The sequence below is a fragment of the Nomascus leucogenys genome, unplaced genomic scaffold (genome assembly GCF_006542625.1).
Source record: "Nomascus leucogenys isolate Asia unplaced genomic scaffold, Asia_NLE_v1 Super-Scaffold_241, whole genome shotgun sequence".
Classification (NCBI taxonomy): domain Eukaryota; kingdom Metazoa; phylum Chordata; class Mammalia; order Primates; family Hylobatidae; genus Nomascus; species Nomascus leucogenys.
Window position 1 is genome coordinate 699285 of NW_022095767.1, and position 17933 is coordinate 717217.

Sequence of the window (17933 nt, forward strand, 5' to 3'; positions counted from 1 at the left end):
ATAATTTTAAAATGGAATAATTTAAGCTTTATTACTAACATACAGATAGTAGTATCTGTATGTATTTATAAATAAATATACACATATTGGGAATACATGCCCAAATACCATTTATTCTTAGGTGCATAATCAAATAAGGAAGGCTGCCATTGCTTTCACCTGCTAAGTGGGTCTCCAAGCCCCTCTTGGGCACCATGACTAGAGAGGGGCATAGTGGGTAAGACAATTGTGGGCTCCAGAGCCTGAGCACCTGGGTTCAAGCCCCGGATCTGCCCCTTCCTAAGCTGCCTGACCTTGAGCAAGTGACTTCACGATTCTGGCCTCAGCTTCTTCATCTGTATAATGAAAATAATAGCAGCTGTCACTTCAGAGGGCTCAGGTGAGGGACGCATTAGCTGATCCAAGTGAAGCACTGAGAATGGTGCCTGGTACCCAGTAGGTGCTCAGTGTGAGCTATGGTTAAACCATTGTCTACCCTGCCGTGCAAGTGGGGAAATAGGTGCAGACAGCTGAAATAATGAGGTAATAATCATGAGTGGAGCTGAGATTCAGAAGTCGCTTCTTTTTCTTTTTTAAAAATAGAGACGGGGTCTTCGCATGTTGCCGAGGCTGGTCTTGAACTCCTGGGCTCAAGCGATCCTCCCACCTCGGCCTCCCAAAGTGCTGGGATTACAGGCGTGAGCCCCCGCGCCCGGCCCAGCACCCGGTTCTCGACCACAGCCGCACCTCGGAGCTCTGAGCATTTCCTCCTCTGCAAGACTTGAATAGAATAGTTAAGAGTAGCATGCAGGTCACAGGGCTCTCCCAGGAGGGAAGGAGGTCGCAGTCGGAAAGAAGGGGCGGTGGTCACTGCTGTCCGCCTCCCACAGGGGCTTGGAGAGAAGTCCAAAGGCTCAAGAGAGTAGAAGATGGCTATGGAACAGAGGCCCTGGGCGTACAGTCGCCCCGGCAGCCACAGTGGGCCACCAGGAGCGGGACCGGCGCGCCCTCTAGTGGCGGAAGCAACCCCTGCAGCCAAGGGTCCCGCATCCTGGAAGCAACTGAGGCACAGAGAAACGGCGACGCCCCCCCAGGCCCACCGGGCTCCGAAGCGATAGAGCCAGGATTTGAATCTTCCCAGTCTGGCTCCAGAGCCTGCACTGTTTCCAAAACTCTGCCCCTGCCCTAGAGCGCAGGGCTCTCGGAATCTTGGGCAGGACACTTTTTTCGGGTCTGGGGCCGTGCTGGGCCCTGCGGGACGGCGTGACATCCCTGTCTCCCTCCATGACTGGGATGACCCAGGATTTCCCCACGCATATCTACGGCTCCCAGTGGGCATGACTATTTGATAAATCTGGAGGTCGCTTCCCATCCTCGTCCTGGTGCTCTCCTCCTGCCAATGTCAGCCTTCTCTCATGCTCTCCCTCGAATTTCTTTCTTGGTCAGTTTCCCCCTTCCCCTCTCCGCGACATCCCTCCACCCCTCACCACTCACACAGAGCTTCTCCACATCCAGACAGACCCCCGAAAAACAAAGGCGAGGTTATCAGGGCTTCAGCCGCTTCCCGTCAGACTCAGCAGTGCCGGGTTGGGGTACTGGGGGTTCTCGATGACCCCGGGCCCGAACTTGAGCTCCAGGAAGCGGCGGTAGTTGTTAGGCGCCTGCGCCACGAAGCCGGCAAAGGGCAGGGGCACCAGCGGCTGCAGGAAGTGCTCGGGGAACTCCACATCCTGCCGGTGGTCCAGCCACGTGTCCTTGGTCATGACGCCATTGCGGGGGTAGAAGGGCCACAGGTCCACGTGCAGGTGGTTGCTTTCGCTGTACTGCACGCGGAAAAAGTCGCCCTCGACCGCCTTCTCCCATACGAAGCCGCGCTCATCCACTACCGAGCCGGCCTCTGCCCCCCGCAGCTGCTCGCAGTTGCCCACGTCCTCCAAGTAGATGCCCAGGTCCACGTCGTAGTCCCATGGGATGATGTCCCCGTGGCGGGCGGCCCCCAGCAGTGAGCCGCCCTCGAGCCAGTAGCGCACGCCCGCAGCCTCCAGCACGCCCACCACATAGCGGGCGGTCTCGCGCAGCGCGCGCAGGCAGCAGGGGGGCGTCCAGCGCTCCTCGTAGAGGTAGGCGGGCGTGTCGCCCACCACCGTTCCGAAGCAGCGCGTGGTCTCCTTGTTGCAGCCGAACCACTCCAGCCGCCCGCCCTCCCAGCTCACTAGGCGGATGCCCAGCGCGCGGAGCAGCGCCGCCCGCCGAGCGCGTCCCTCGCGCTCCGCCTTCCAGCGCGCGTGGGCCGTGGCCAGTGGGGGCTGGCGCGCCGCGGCAAAGGTCAAGTCCAGCAGCTGCACCGCCCAGCCGCGAAGGGCGGTCTGCAGAAAGAGGCTGGTGCCCACCGGCCGGGCCAGGGGCGCCGAGAGGTTGAAGAGGTCGCGGGCCCGCAGGAGCACCACAGCATCTCCGTCCAGGGCGTCGCAGCGGGGCGCGGCGGGGGCTGCGCCATAGCGGGCGGTCCACTCTCGCAGGCTGACGTTCAGGGCCAGGCACCTGGCAGGGTTGGCCGTGGCAACCGGGGCGGCCACCAGACGTGCGCTTCCCGCGCGGAGCGCCTCCACCATGCGCTCTAGCTGGCCAGGTGCCTCAGCCCGCGCCCCATCAGGTACCAGGGCCACGAACTCGGTGGCCACGTAGGTCTCCGGGCGCGAGGCTGCGGCTGGCCGGTCCAGGGCGGGCTGGAGCAGCGCCAGACGAACGTTGGGGATGCGGGGCAGGGCCAGGGGCGGGTAGGGGAGCGTGTCGGCTGCCACCACCACGGGCTGGGCCGGGTCTTGCTGCAGGAAGGAGTTTACCAGCTCGGGCACCGCGTTGTCAAATGCCTCGAACTCCCTCACCAGGACAGTGACACGGAGGCCGGCAGCGGAGGCACGGCGGGGTCCCCGGGCCCGGGAATTCCTAGGCTGGTGCTGCAGCCACGAGACATAGAAGAGGACCAGAAGGTTGAGGGTGATGGCGGCCGCCAGGGCAGCCTGGCAGCGGGTGAGCCGCATGGGGCCGAAGGCTGGGGCTAGCTGGGCCTCCGGGGCATCCTGGGGGAGAGGGACGAAAGGGAAGGCAGCAGCTGATTGTCAGAACCACCCCCTGTGCCACCCTCAGCCTTGCCCCTTTCTACAGCTCTTTCTCAATTCCATTTCTTTTCCCTATTTGTTTTCAGCTTTGACTTCCCCTCCTCCAGGAAGCACTCCCTGACCTCCCAGTCTGGGCCACGCACCAACTCTGGGTGTCCTCAGAATTTTTTTTTTTTTTTTTTTTTTTTAAACAGAGTGAGTCAAACTAATAGAAACATAAAGTAGAATGACGGGTGCCAGGGGTTGCGGGCAGGGGGGAATGGGGAGTTGTTTGATAGGTACAGAGTTTCAGTTTGGGAAGATGAAAAGGTCCCAGAGGTTTGTTGGCACAGCAGTGTGAATGCACTTAACACTACTGAACTGTGTGCTGAAAAATGGTTAAGATGGTACATTTAATGTTATATATATTTAATCAGAATTTAAAAAAAATTTTTAAGTGGGGTGCTGAAAAATATACATGAAAAAAAGAAGGTTAGGCTGGGCACCGTGGCTTACGCCTGTAATCCCAGCACTTTCAGAGGACAAGGCGGGTGGATTACCTGAGGTCAGGAGTTTGAGACCAGCCTGGCCAACGCGGTGAAACCCCATCTCTACTAAAAATACAAATGTTAGCTGGGTGTGAGGGCGGGTGCCTGTAATCCCAGCTACTCAGGAGGCTGAGGCAGGAAATCGCTTGAACCTGAGAGATGGAGGTTGCAGTGAGCCGAGATGGCACCATTGCACTCCAGCCTGGGCGACAGAGTGAGACTCCGTCTCGAAAAATAAATAAACAAACAAACAAATAAAAAAAAAAAGAAAAACAAAACAAAAGTGGGGTGGGCCAGGTACAGTGACTCACACCTGTGATCCCAGCAATTTGGGAGGCCAAGGCAGGAGGATCACTTGAGTCCAGGGGTTCCAGACCAACCTGAGTAACATAAGGCTACTTCATCTCTACAAAAAATTAAAAATTAGCTGGGTGTGGTGCTACTCACCTATGGTCCCAGCCACTCAGGATGCTGAGGTGGGGGTATGGCTTGAGCCAGTGAGCCATGATCGTGCCACTGCACTCAGCCTGGACGAGAGTGAGACCCTGTCTCAAAAAACCACCAACAACAAAAAAGTGGGGTAGCTTGCATCAAAAGAGGCTGCCAACCTTAGGACACTCCCCTCCACATTCATTGGCCACACGCTCAAGCACCAGATGGCGCTGTCTCCTTGTCCCCACCGCGACTTTGAAAATTTGGCTGGCCAGTCTCCAGCACAGGTGGTGTAGCTCTGGGTTCCAAGCAGATGATCAAATAGTTTCCCTATGAAGGCTTTTTGTAGGTTTCTGCCCTTCCTAGAGAGAGGGGGCATCCAACTAACCTCCCTATGTCCTAAATCCTCTGTCCCCTCCTCCCCATTTCCACAGCTCCCTCCTCAACCAGGTCCACCCACATTCCCATCCAACCTCCCCCTGGTCTCCTGGCAATTCCTCTCCTCGTGATAGCCAGAGGAGTCTTCCTAAAGCACAAGTCGGACTTCTCCTGCCCCTGCTCTGAACTTGCCATGGCTCCCCAGTGCCCAGGGGAGAAAGTGGAAGCTTCTCGTGACATTCCCCTTGACTGCCCCGCATTCCACCCTCATCTCTTGCCATGCTTTCCCCAACCTGTATGCTTAAGCCACCCTGAACATTTTCTCAAACTGCTCTTATTTCTTTTCTTTTTTTTATTTTTTTTTTTTGAGATGGAGTCTCCCTCTGTTGCCCAGGCTGGAGTGTAGTGGTGGCGATCTCATCTCACTGCCAGCTCTGCCTCCTGGGTTCAAGTGATTCTCCTGCCTCAGCCTCCCGAGTAGCTGGGACTACAGGCGCGTGCCACCACATCTGGCTAATTATTCATATATATATATATATATATATGTTTTTTTCTTTTGAGACAAAGTTTTGCTCTCATTGCGCAGGGTGAAGTGCAATGGCGCCATCTAGGGCTCACCGCAACCTCAGCCTCCCAGGTTCAAGCAATTCTCCTGCCTCAGCCTCCCAGGTTCAAGCAATTCTCCTGCCTCAGCCTCCAGGTTCAAGCAATTCTCCTGCCTCAGCCTCCCAGGTTCAAGCAATTCTCCTGCCTCAGCCTCCCGAGTAGCTGGGATTACAGGCATGTGCCACCACACCCAGCTAATTTTGTATTTTTAGTAGAGACAGGGTTTCTCCATGTTGGTCAAGCTGGTCTCGAACTCTTGACCTCAGGTGATCCACCCGCCCCGGCCTCCCAAAGTGCTGGGATTACAGGCGTGAGCCACCGCGCCCAGCCAAAAACAGCTTTTTTTTTTTTTGAGACAGAGTCTTGCTCTGTTGCCAGGTTGGAGTGCTGTGGTGATATTGGCTCACTGCAACCTCCGCCTCCAGGGTTCAAGTGATTCTCCTGCCTCAGCCTCCCGAGTAGCTGGGACTACAGGCGCGTGCCACCATGCCTGGCTAATTTTTGTATTTTTAGTAGAGACGGGTTTTCACCATGTTGGCCAGGATGGTCTCAATCTCTTGACCTCATGATCCGCCTGCCTTGGCCTCCCGAAGTGTTAGGATTACAGGAGTGAGCCACCGCACCCAGCCAAAATAATTTTTTTTTTTTTAAAGGGACAGTGTCTTGCTCTGCTGCCCAAGCTTGAGTGCAGTGGTGCAATCATGGCTCACTGCAGCCTCGAATTCCTGGGTTCAAGCCATCCTCCTGCCTCAGCCTCCCGAGTAGCTGGGACTACAGGCATGCAATACTGTGCCTGGCTAATTTTTCAAACACATTTTTGTGGAGACTGGCTCCCACCGTATTGCCCAGGCTGGTCTCGAACTCCTGACCTCAAGTGATCCTCCCGTCTCGGCCTCCCAAAGTGCCAAGATTACAGGTGTGAGTCACCATGTCCTTTCTAATCTTTAGAATCTTGGAATTGCCTTCTGGACCTTAGATTGATTCTTCCTTCCTTCGATCCTTCAACATCTATTTTTTGAATTCCTACAACATGCCAGGCACTGTTCTAGGTACGGAGAGACGGCAACAGATGCCCAGAGACAGACAACATGCCTGCCCTTGTGGAGTTCCCATTAGTGCGGGGGCAGGAACCTTTGCAACCACAGAATCTCAAGCCCTTCAAAATCTTAGAATCTTGGAGTTTAGGTACATAGGAGCTCAGGACACACATTAGATGGTTAGTCTGCACATCCTTGAAGGTCACAGCAAGAGACTGTCTTCCTGCTTCTGTTCTTGTTGTCTGTTCCTCATTCAGCACCTCGAGAGATCCTGTTACAACTCACATTTCGTCCTTTCCTGGCTCTGCTCAGGCCCTTCCGTGGCTCACGCCTCGCAGGAAAAGCCAAGGTCCTCAATGTGGCCCATAAGGCCCCGCGTGATCTTCCATCCTTTCCTACTCATTGCCTCAGCTCTAGGAACATTGGCCACCAACACCATCTTTCAAACACACCTGGGACACTCCAGCTGCAGAAATGCCTGTTGCCTCTGTGTGAGTGTTCTTATCCCAGATATCCACATAGGATCCACCCCACTGTGCCGTCCCCCACCCCCATCACTCCAATGTCACCTTCCCATAACCCCTTCCTTTGGCCATTCTATTTAAAAATGCATCTTAGTGGGCTGGGCACGGTGGCTCATGCCTGCAATCCCAGCACTTTGGGAGGCTGAGGTGGGCAGATCGCCTGAGGTCAGGAGTTCAAGACCAGCCTGGTCAACATGGTGAAACCCCATCTCTATTAAAAACACAAAAAAATTAGCTGGGCATGATGACAGGCGCCTGTAATCCCAGCTACTTGGGAGGCTGAGGCAGGAGAATTGCTTGAACCTAGGAGGCAGAGGCTGCAGTGAGCTGAGACCATGCCATTGTACTCCAGCCTGGGCAACAAGAACAAAACTCTGTCTCAAAATAAGTAAATAAACAAAAATGCATCTTGGCCAGGTGTGGTGGCTCACACCTGTAATTCCAGCACTTTGGGAGGTGGAGGTAGGCAGATCGTTTGAGACCAGGAGCTTGAGATCAGCCTGGGCAACACAGTGAGATGCCATCTCTACAAAAAATAAACAAAACTAGCTGGATGTGATGGCTTGCACCTGTAGTCCCAGTTACTTAGGAGGCTGAGGTAGGAGGATCACTTGAGCTGGGGAAGTCAAGGGTGCAGTGAGCTGTGATGGCGCCACTGCACTCCAGCCTGGGCAATAGAGCAAGACCTTGTCTCTCTTAAAAAAAAAAAAAAAAAAAAGCATCTCCCTATCACCCAGGTACTTCCTATCCCCCATTCCTGCTTTATTTTGCTCCCCTAGTAGTTATCACCTGGATTTTACTTAGTTTGTTTGTTGTCAGAATCTCCATGGAAGGCAGGGAATCTGTTTTCTTCCCTACTGTATCCCCAGAGCATAGCTCAGTGCTTGGCACATAGCAGGTGCTCAATAAATATGTTGAATGAATGAGTGACTTGAATTATTAATATAGGGAACGTCGGCTGGGTACGGGGGCTTACTTCTGTAATCCTAGCACTATGGGAAGCTGAGGCAGGAGGATCGCTTGAGCTCAGGAGTTCAAGACTAGCCTGGGCAATATAGCAAAACCCTGTCTCTACAAAAAGTACAAAAATCAGCCAGGCGTGGTGGTGCCTACCTGTGGTCTCAGCTACTTAGGAGGGAGGCTGAGGCGAGAGGGTCCCTTGAGCCCAGGAGGTGGAGGCTGCAGTGAGCTGTGATTCAGCCACTGCACTCCAGCCTGGGAGACACAGCAAGACCCAGTCTCAAAAAAGAAAGATAGGAACCTCTGGCTCAGAGAGATGAGAAGGATGCAGGGGCGAGAACCCAGGTCTCCGCTTCTGAGGCCCTGGCTCTTGCCACACTGTCTGACTGACTCTGGGACAGGCAGGAGGTGCCCAGGAGGGCAGAGGATAGCAGCCAGGTCCTGGATACCTTCAGGCCCAGCACAACACTTGGCCCTCGCAGACCAGACATCAGCGGATTTGATGGCCAGATAAGGAGGTGCCACCTGCTGGTGAGGGTGTGAGGGAAGCTGAGGCAGGGAAAGGAATCATCTACTACCCTGACAAAGCCATGCAGACTTCACCCCCTCTAAGGGCTACAAACCCCTTCGTTGGGGCAAAGTGGATAAGATGATGATTTTGAAGGTCTGAATGTTCTACATTTTTCTGAATCGGGAGGATAATAATAACAATTCTAGCAGCTCACCATGTGCCAGGCCCTGTTCTAAGCACTTTATGCATATTTACTTGTTTAATCCTCGTGTTATGATCACATTTAAAAATGGAATCCAGCCGATGTGGTGGCTCACGCCTGTGATCCCAGCACTTTGGGAGGATGAGGCCGGGGGAGATTGCTTGAGCCTGGGAGTTTGAGACTAGCATGGACTGGTAAGACCCCGTCTCTACAAAAAAATTAAGAAATTAGCCAGGCATGGTGGCATGCGCCTGTAGTCCCAGCTACTCTGGTGGCTGAAGTGGTAGGATTACTTGAGCCTAGGAGGCAGAGGTTGCAGTGAGTCGAGATTGTGCCACTGCACTCCAGCCCTGGGTGACAGAGCCAGACCTTTTCTTTTTTTTTTGAGACAGGGTCTTGCTCTGTCGCCAGGCTAGAGTGCTGTGGCACGATCTTGGCTCGCGGCAACCTCCAACTCCCTGGTTCAAGGGATTCCCCTGCCTCTGCCTCCCGAGTAGCTGGGATTACAGGCATGCGTCACCATGCCCAGCTAATTTTTGTATTTTTAGTAGAGATGGGGTTTCACTATGTTGGCCAGGATGGTCTCGATCTCCTGACCTCGTGATCCGTCCGCCTGGGCCTCCCAAAGTGCTGGGATTACAGGCGTGAGCCACCGTGCCTGGCCGTGAGACCTCATCTCAAAAAAAAAAAAAAAAAAAAAAAAAGGAACAAAGGCACAGAGAGTTAAAGAGTTAAAGTCTCTTATTCAAGGTCACACAATGTGAAGTAGTGGACCCAAGAGTTGATCCAAGAAGCTGGCTACACAGTCATACTTTAAACCAATAAACTTTGCCTTCTCTCTTGGGTTCTTTCTGAAGCCCTGACTCTCAGCCCATCTTTGGTGAGCCTTCCCCAGCCCTAACCTGACAGGTGCTTTCAAAGCTTGGCTATGGCACATTAATAAATTAATTCAACTCAGTAACTCAACAAACTCAAGTACTCTTTGTGGTGGACCCTGTGTTTTGAGGATACAGAATGAACAAGGTACTTATTAGGTCAGCCCTCCAGAAGACAGAAGGAAGACTGACAGGGCCACGTGTGGTGGCTCACACCTGTAACCTCAGTACTTTGGGAGGCCCAGGCGGTCGGATCACCTGAGGTCAGGAGTTAGGACCAGCCTGGGCAATATGGTGAAACCCCCTCTCTACCAAAAAATACAAAGATTAGCTGGGCATGGTGGTGCGCACCTGTAATCCCAGCTACTGGGGAGGCTGAAGTGTGAGAATCGCTTGAACTTGGGAGGCGCAGGTTGCAGCTAGCCGAGATTGCTCCACTGCACTCCAGCCTGGGCGAGACCCTGTCTCAAACAAACAAACAAACAAACAAAAAAAAAACGGACAAAAGCCATGCAACTTACACACAGGGCAGGACACCAGCAGGGGGCGCAAGATTAGAAACAGGGGGCTTGCCTTAGAAATGGTAGTCAGAGCCGGAGAGGACAGTTAAGCTAAGAGTTTGTCTCTCCAGTCCCCACAGAACAATGTAAATGAATCCAAATTCTCTTCAGGCCTTGGGTTCACTGGGTCTGAGTTGTGATTTGGCCTGAGCCTCAGTCCTTGCATCTGTGGAATGTGAATGTGAAGGTTAGAAAAAAATGAGAGGGCCGGGCGCGGTGGCTCACGCCTGTAATTCTAGCACCCTGGGAGGCCGAGGCGGGCGGATCACGAGGTCATAAGTTCGAGACCAGCCTGGCCAACCAGGTGAAACCCCCGTCTCTATTAAAAATACAAAAAATTAGCCGGGCGTGGTAGCAGGTGCCTGTAATCCCAGCTACTCGGGAGGCTGAGGTAGGAGAATCGCTTGAACCCAGGAGGTGGAGGTCGCAGTGAGCCGTGACTGTGCCACTGCATTTCAGCCCGGGCAACAGAGCGACCCTCCATCTCAAAAAAAAAAAGAAAGAAAAAGAAAAAAATGAGAGACATGGGAAAGCCTTAGGGAATGAGGGAAGGGCAGTTTCCATGAGAGTGCGGGTGACACTGAGGGACTTCTTACCTCCTAGGTTGCAGGCTTGGGGAGTTCCAGGAGGGCAGTTCCAGCCCAGCTAAGCTGCGCTCCTGAGAGGAGGAGAACCAGAAAACCCCAAATCAGCCATTTCCGTACAATAGAGCACAATTTCATCTTATCCACAAAAGTGGCAAGAGAAAGGTCAGGGAATCTTTTCTCTTGAAGTCCCATAATCTCGGGCACCACCTGGGGTGTCTCAGGAGTGGGATGGGGTGAATGGGAGGGATGTCAGTTATTATAGCAACCTATAACCATCCCTCTAGCATGAATGTGTCCAGAAAAGGTAGGGCTAGAAGCCAACAGAAGCTGTCACCATGACAACTCTCTCCCTAGACACACTCCACCTCTGAGAGACATTCTTAAAACATCCCCTGGCCGGGCGCAATGGCTCACGCCTGTAATCCCAGCACTTTGGGAGGCCGAGGCGGGCCTGAGGCGGATCACCTGAGGTCGGGAGTTCAAGACCAGCGTGACATGGAGAAACCTCGTCTCTACTAAAAATGAAAAAAATTAGCCGGGCATGGTGGTGTATGCCTGTAATCCCAGCTACTTGGGAGGGTTAGGCAGGAGAACGGCTTGAACTGGGGAGGCGGAGGTTGTGGGGAGTGGAGATTGGGCCATTGCATCCCAGCCTGGGCAACAAGAGTGACACTGTCTCAAAAAAAAAAAAAAAAAAAAAAAATCTCCTCCTTGGTTGGGCTTGGTGCCTAGGGTCACTTGAAGGGGGCTGCTCTATTACCATAGTAATCAGGCCTTGACCTTGCCTGTTTCTCACCGTCCGGAGGACGGTCCAGGCCCTGTAACCATAGCAACTGCCCCTCAGCAGAGCATCTCCTCCTCTAAATACAAACACCTGGCTGGTTTGGTGCATGGGCCTCCCACGATGGGAAGGGGAAGACGGTTACCATGGTAATGCCAACTAAGTGGCTATGGGGGAGGGGCTGGGGAAGAGGTGCTTCTCTTAGATATCAGTGTCCTTGGGGCTGGGGTCCTTTCTACCTGAATGCTAGGTTGGGGGGGGGTTGCCATAGTAACCAATGAGGATAGGAGCAGAAGGACCACCAGGGACACTTAGGTTACCTTAGCAACCTTCTCCTAGTGCAGAGTCCTAAGAGGTCTGGGGTTCCATAACCACAAATGTGGGAGGGAGGGGAAGGCTGCCCCCCACCAACTCGCCCCCACCGCGGGGGAAGGGTTACCATGACAACCGACCTGGCCAGCAATCAGAGAGGATGGGGCCACTGCTGGTCGCCCTTTCTCTCGGAGTAAAAGTAATTGTCCAGGAGAGTGGTGTTGGGGTGTGGAAGGGGTAAGGCTCTTTCTCTGGGGCGAAGTGGGAGGAGGGGGGCAGAAAGCGGCCCCTTCCTCAGTCTCACTCCAGCGAGGGGGACCGTCGCGCGGGGCCTGGGTCTCCCTCGCCCTCCTCGGGGCGCGATCTCCCTCCCGCCGCCCCCCGCGCGGGCACGCTAGCCTTCGGTGTCGACCCGGGTGGGCGAGGCTCGCGCCCGGCCTCGCGCTCGCTGCCGGCCCCCCTTCCCGCTGTCCCCCGCCGGGCGCGCGCGCGGTGGTGGGGCGGCGGGGGAAGATGTTGGCGCGGCCGCGCAGGCGCGCGAGGCGCAGCGGGCGCGCGGGCCGGCCCCGGGGCCTCCATGATGGAGGAGCGAGCGGCCGCGGCGGTCGCCGCCGCCGCCTCCTCCTGCCGTCCGCTCGGCTCAGGCGCGGGCCCTGGCCCCACTGGGGCGGCCCCGGTCTCCGCCCCTGCCCCCGGGCCGGGCCTGGCAGGTAAGGGAGGCGGTGGCGGAGGCAGCCCCGGGCCCACGGCGGGCCCGGAGCCCCTGAGCCTGCCGGGGATCCTGCACTTTATCCAGCACGAGTGGGCGCGCTTCGAAGCCGAGAAAGCCCGCTGGGAGGCCGAGCGCGCCGAGTTACAGGTGAGCGCCGTCCCGGAACCCCCGACCACCCACCCGGCCCGGCCCGGCCCGGCCTCACCCGCCGCCGCCGTCGCCGCCATCTTGGAGCAATGGCCGCCGGGACGGCCGGGGGGGGGCCGGGAGGGGACCGCGACGGTCCCGGAGGGCGAGTGAGGAGCCGTCCGAGGGGTGTCCTGAGGGCACTCCGGGGTGGGACGGGACCGGGACGGCCCGAGGTGGGAGTGGAAGGACCGGGGGTGGGAGGGATCACCGGGACCGGCCGAGAGAAAGGGGCGGAGGGACCAGAACCGGCTGGGAGTGGACTGGGACTGAGCACGCTGGCCGCGGGGCTCCTGAGAGAGGCGACTCGGGCCCTGGAGGGGAGGCTAAGAGAATTCGGGAAAGGGTGTGGAGAGGAGCTGGAGGGGTCTGGGAAAGACCTGAGTGGTCTCCTGTGGGAATGAGCAGAAGCTTGCCGGGCGCCGAGGGACTCCCGACCCCGACCCCGACCCTGGCCCTAGCCAGGTGCAGGTTGGAGGTGGGAGCGTCCGAGGGGGGAACTTGGGACCCGCTGGGAAAGAGCGGGTCCAGATGGGGAACCGGGAGGAGTTAGGGAGAGGAAGTTCGGGAGCCTGGGATGGGTGTGTTTCGGGGCGACTGGACGGTGGGCACGGAAGGATGGCTGTGTAAGGACCCTAGGGTTGGGAGGAGTGTTTCGAGGGGTCCAGGATGAAGGTGTGTGCCTTCCCCTCTGCACAGAGAAACTTTGGGGATCCCGGGCATGTGTGGCTGCACAGTGCAGGGAAGGGATCTTTGGAGTGGAAGTGTGGACAGAGCAGGGAATGTACCCTAGGATCCTGGGTGGGAGAGCTTGAGAGTGGAAGTTCCACTTTGGGGGTGTGCAGGAGTGGGCGCGATGGCACTGAGATATGGGACGTGTGTTGTAGGATGTAGGTAGAGAGCCCGGAACTGGAGTGTGGGGGTGTCGGGCATGTCCAGTATGGAGGTGAGGGTCCTGGGATGGTGCCAATTAGGACGAGTTAGGGGTTACCCTGGGATGATGCTTTGGGGGGAGAATTTTGTAGAGCCCGAAGGCAACATGAGGAGGCATCTCAGAAGGAATGGGGGTGGGAGGGAAGGAGATATGTTTATGGAAGTCTTGGGAAAAGACCCCATGGTTTGTGGGGTAGCTTGGGACAGGGATGTTGTATGGAAGACTCTGAGGAGTTGGGTTAGGGTTTGTGACCTCGTGGAGCGTCAGGTCCACTGGCAGTGACTGGAGGACCATGGAGATGTCCGGATTTGAAGGGATCAGGAATGGCCCGCTGGAAGTCTGAAGACTCTTAGACTGGGTTATTATTAGCAGAAATTGTCAGTACTTGCTTGTAGCAGCCCACCTTTTCCCTTCCGATTTGCCGTTTTCTATCTAGTGGAAGCTGGTACCCAAATAAATAACTGATGAGAATTTTGTCGGTAGGGATGGGGTGCGGTGGCTCACGCCTGTAATCCTAACACTTGGAGAGGCTGAAGTGGGATAATCCCTTGAGCCCAGGAGTTCGAGGCCAGCCTGGCCAACATAGCAAGACGTCATCTCTACAAAAAAGTACAAAAATTAGCCAGGTGTGGTGACATGCGCCTGTAGTCCCAGCTACTCAGGAGGCTGAGGTAGGAGGATTGCTTGAACCCTGGAGGTTGAGGCGACAGTGAGTCATGATTGCACCACTGCACTCCAGCCTGGGCGAAAGAGTGAGATCTTGTCTCAAAAAAAAAAGCATTTTGTTCATAGGATGAGTAAAGACCCTCCAGTAACTCTCCCTCTGCCCTCACTTGTGGTGGCTGAGGCTTGGGGCTGGTGGGAGCAGAATCCTTATGTAACTGCTCTCACTTCTGTCCCACTCTCTACTTCCGAAGCTGTTTCCCAGCATACATCTCATCAGATCTTCACAATGCCCCGTGATGTAGGCAGAGGCAGTGTCATTACCTCACTCAGCAATAACGGTACCAGCTGCAATTTAGTGAGCACATACCATGTCTGGGGCGCTGTATCAAGTACTGTGGATACAAGCTGTCATTTAATTCTTGCAGCATTCTGGGACGATAAAGGATATTCCCCCTGCCTTTAAAAAAGAAATCAGGAGAGGAAATGGAGGTTTTGAGAGGGTGATTTATCTAAGATCCCAGCAGATGAGCAGAAGGGCTGGTCTGTGGACCTTTTTTTTTTTTTTTTTTTTTTGAGACAGAATCTCACTCTGTCATCCAGGCTGGAGTGCAGTGGCATGATCTTGGCTCATTGCAACCACTGCCTCCCAGGTTCAAGCGATTCTCCTGCCTCAGCCTCCCAAGTAGCTGGGATTACAGGTGTGCACCACCACGCCTGGCTGATTTTTGTATTTTTAGTAGAGACGGGGTTTTGCCACGTTGGTCAGGCTGGTTTCAAACTCCTGGCCTCAAGAGATCCACCTGCCTCAGCCTCCCAAAGTGCTGGGATTACAGGCATAAGCCACCATGCCTGACTGTCGGTGGACTTTTAAGCCCATGTTCTGTGCCTCTCTGCTACCCAGTACAGTTGAGAAAATTGGTTCAGGCAAGCACAGTGGCCTCCCCAGGGTCACCCAAGCAGTCATAGCAGAGCTGGGACTGAATCTTGGCCTCTGGGACTTTGCACCAGTGCACCGCACAGCACCCACCACACCATCTTCTCATCCTGGAGGCTGATGAGAGAAAAGATGTTTATCCCCTCACTTACTGACCCTTCTTGGAGTTTGAGAGAAACTTGTGTCTGGCATGGTGCCAGCACTGTCACTTTGTACTTTTGTTTTCTTTTATTCTGTTATTCTGTTAGTAGAAATTCAGACATCTCGGAGGGGGGTGTGTGTGTGCGTTAGTGTGTGTATACACATATATATGTGAGTGAAAAAGGAAAGTTCCTTCTCTTCGTCCCTTTCCTGGTCTTCCCTCCTGAGAGGGAAGAGTTACTGTGCTTGTGTAATAGATGAACTATGCTGTATGTATCATTTTGTGACATAATAATGTGTTTTGGTTTTCCTTTCATATCAGCACAGAGAACTCTTATTCTTTTTGATAGCTGCATAGCGTCCCATGGGCTGTTTGCACCATAGCTGGTTTGAGTTTGACCCTGGTTGGTGGACTTTTAGATTTTTTCAATTTTTTCCCCCCCGTCAGACATGGCTGCAGTGAGAACCCCTTATTCTTGTGCATGTATGAAGCAGAACAGATGAGTGGAATAGTAGAATGGATGTGTTTATGAAACAGTGATTGGGCCGGGAACGGTGGCTCGCACCTGTAATCCCAGCACTTTGGGAGGCTGAGGCAGGTGGATCACGAGGTCTGGAGTTCAAGACCAGCATGGCCAATATGGTGAAACCCCGTCTCTACTAAAGATACAAAAATTAGTGGGGCGTGGTGGCGGGTGCCTGTAGTCCCAGCTACTCAGGAGGCTGAGGCAGGAGAATCACTTGTACCCGGGAAGCGGAAGTTGCAGTGAGCCGAGATCACACCACTGCACTCCAGCCTGGGTGACAGAGCGAGATGCCATCTCAAAAAAAAAAAAAAAGAAAGAAACAGTGATTGACTCTGCCATGTTGACCTACCAGTTTACTCTCCCATCAGCGGCACCTCTTTTACACACCTTTACTTGAACACTTAGCTCTAACAGACTGTGTGACTTCCTCTGTGAGATCCCTTAAGACCTGGGCAGTGTCAGATTTTCCTGATGGACTCTGAATAACTTTTCTCTGAAGAGCTTAACACAGCTACTCCTAGCGGAAGACCTGCCGTGCGACCCTGCTTGGTACATGTGTGTTGAATGGCAGAGAAGGCAGCCCCTCGGGAGGTCCTGCCAGTAGACACCGTAAGTTTGGAGCAGGAAGGTGGTGGAGCTGCAGTCTGATGATGAGCAGGCATTTGCTAGGTAGGGGATTCTGAGAAGTAAGTGATGCAGTTTCTGCCCATCCAAAACTTCCAGGCTGGCAGAGGAAGCTTGTTCGCGCAGGGGACCGCAGAGCTGTAGATGTTCATGCACAGTTGATTGTGTGGCTCTGCCCCTGTTCTGTGGCAACTCTGAGAGGGGAAGCTTTTTGAGGATGGGAGGGACCTTTTAATGAGGGATCTGAACTGGAGATTTGTATAGGAGCAGCGACAGGGAGCTGCAGTGAGTGCGGTACCAGCAGAGAATGTGCGGAGCTGTCCCCTCCCCACTCCAGCTTCCTGGGGGCTTATCCCTGCCAGCAGCTGCTGAAGCTTGTGAAGGAGGTCCTTAGTAGATGCAGGGCTAGATGGCACGAAATGGGAACTCCTCCCAGGGAGCTGGGACAGGAAGCAGCGAATTCAGAGAGGCATCAGCTCCTGGGAGGACTGAATTGTTAGGACTCCTCCGAGGACTTTAGATGTCGCCTTGCTGGGAATAGCTGGAGGGGCGGAGAGACAGTAGCTGCCAGGTATCAGAAGGTTTTGGGGGCGCATGCTCTCTGGCTCTGGCCAGAGGGAGTGGCAGTGGGTGGATGTAGTGAGCAGTGGTGAGTGGCACTTCCAGATCCCCAACCGACCCTCAGGCCTACCTTGGCCCTCGCAGACCTGACAGCCAGTGGGGGCTGCTGGCGTTTGCAGCGAGGGAGAGACTGGCCACTGACGCTTCCCATTTTTGGTGGGTTTCCACCTCCCTGAGATGCTCCAACCACATCTTTCTGGTTCTCTTTCCAGAGGCACTGGGAAAGGGACAGCAAAGCAGAGTGGGCGGCTGAGACCCTCACGTCCTCATTAGCAGGAGGGAGACCACGGCTCGATGAGGCAGCAGAGGGATGAAGGGGGAACCCAGCCAGTGACAGGTCTGGGTGGGATGCCCAACTCCACCTCCTGCCCCCACAGATAGACCACCACTGTGTCCACTGCCCCTGTCCTAGTCCAGGCCACTACCGTTCTGTCCTGGGATTTCTGGGACTGCACTCATCTGTGATGGAGGTCTCTGTGTCCAACTCTGCTGCTCTCCTGCTCCCTCCCTCTAGTCTCCCTCCAGAACTCCCTCCAGTCAGTTCTCCATGTTTTAGCTGGGGCTGCCTTTGTAACATATGAATCGGTTACCTCTCTGTACTTAAAACCCTTCCATGGCTTCACTGAGCCTTTTACACGTTCTGAAGCAGCCATCCTGGCCTTCTTAGAGTTCCTTAAGCCCACCATGCAGCTCTTGTCTCCATCCTCTGCCAGCAGGGGCCTTCCCTCCCCTGGCTAACTTCTCTTCAGCTTCAGGCCTTAGCTGAACTGTCGCCTCTTGTCCCTCCTCCCATAGCATCCTTCGCTCCCGCAATGGGGTCCTAGTCATATTGCGTGTGAGTTTCTGCTTATGCCTGTCTCCTGCACGGGACTGAGCCCTGTGGGTGCAGGAACCACGTGGCTCCTCTGTTATTCCCCAGTGCCTTACTGGGGCACCTGATGCGTGTGGGCAGTCACCAAACAGTGGCAGGTGTTGACCAAGGTGTAGGTTCCCAGCAGGCCGAACTGCCCCTGGGAGGTTGAGGGATCAATCATCAAAGCCCAGGAGGGCAGGGAGGAGAGTGAGGAGGAAAGTTAGGACTTGTCTTTGGTGGTCGGTCCGCCTCTCCTCACATCTTCTCCAGTGATTCAGAGAGTAGATTTGGGGGACTGAGAAGATACACATAGGACAGAAACTCATGCTTCAGAGATGTTGATGT

The 17933-nt window shown here is 54.8% G+C and overlaps 2 protein-coding genes across 5 annotated transcripts in view; one reads left to right on the forward strand and one right to left on the reverse strand.

The window, feature by feature from the left end:
• On the reverse strand, positions 1 to 12352 carry FKRP (fukutin related protein). 3 transcript variants are annotated; one of them, XM_030807701.1, is made up of 4 exons: positions 12308 to 12352; positions 10307 to 10368; positions 9672 to 9876; positions 1 to 3059 (listed from the first exon to the last, which is right to left on the reverse strand). In XM_030807701.1, the coding sequence occupies exon 4, from the start codon at positions 3018 to 3020 to the stop codon at positions 1533 to 1535; it is 1488 nt and encodes a 495-aa protein (XP_030663561.1). In that variant the 5' UTR covers positions 3021 to 3059; positions 9672 to 9876; positions 10307 to 10368; positions 12308 to 12352; the 3' UTR covers positions 1 to 1532. The 3 variants fall into 3 exon arrangements, with proteins under 3 accessions (XP_030663561.1, XP_030663560.1, XP_030663562.1); XM_030807700.1 differs by having other exon boundaries at positions 9724 to 9876; positions 12308 to 12343; XM_030807702.1 differs by lacking the exon at positions 9672 to 9876.
• The window catches only part of STRN4 (striatin 4), a 26059-nt gene continuing 20030 nt past the window's right edge, over positions 11905 to 17933 (forward strand). For both annotated transcript variants that reach the window (XM_030807698.1, XM_030807699.1), the window contains exon 1: positions 11905 to 12249. In XM_030807698.1, the coding sequence (XP_030663558.1) occupies positions 11968 to 12249 (282 nt within the window). In that variant the 5' untranslated portion in view covers positions 11905 to 11967. The remainder of the gene's footprint in view (positions 12250 to 17933) is intronic.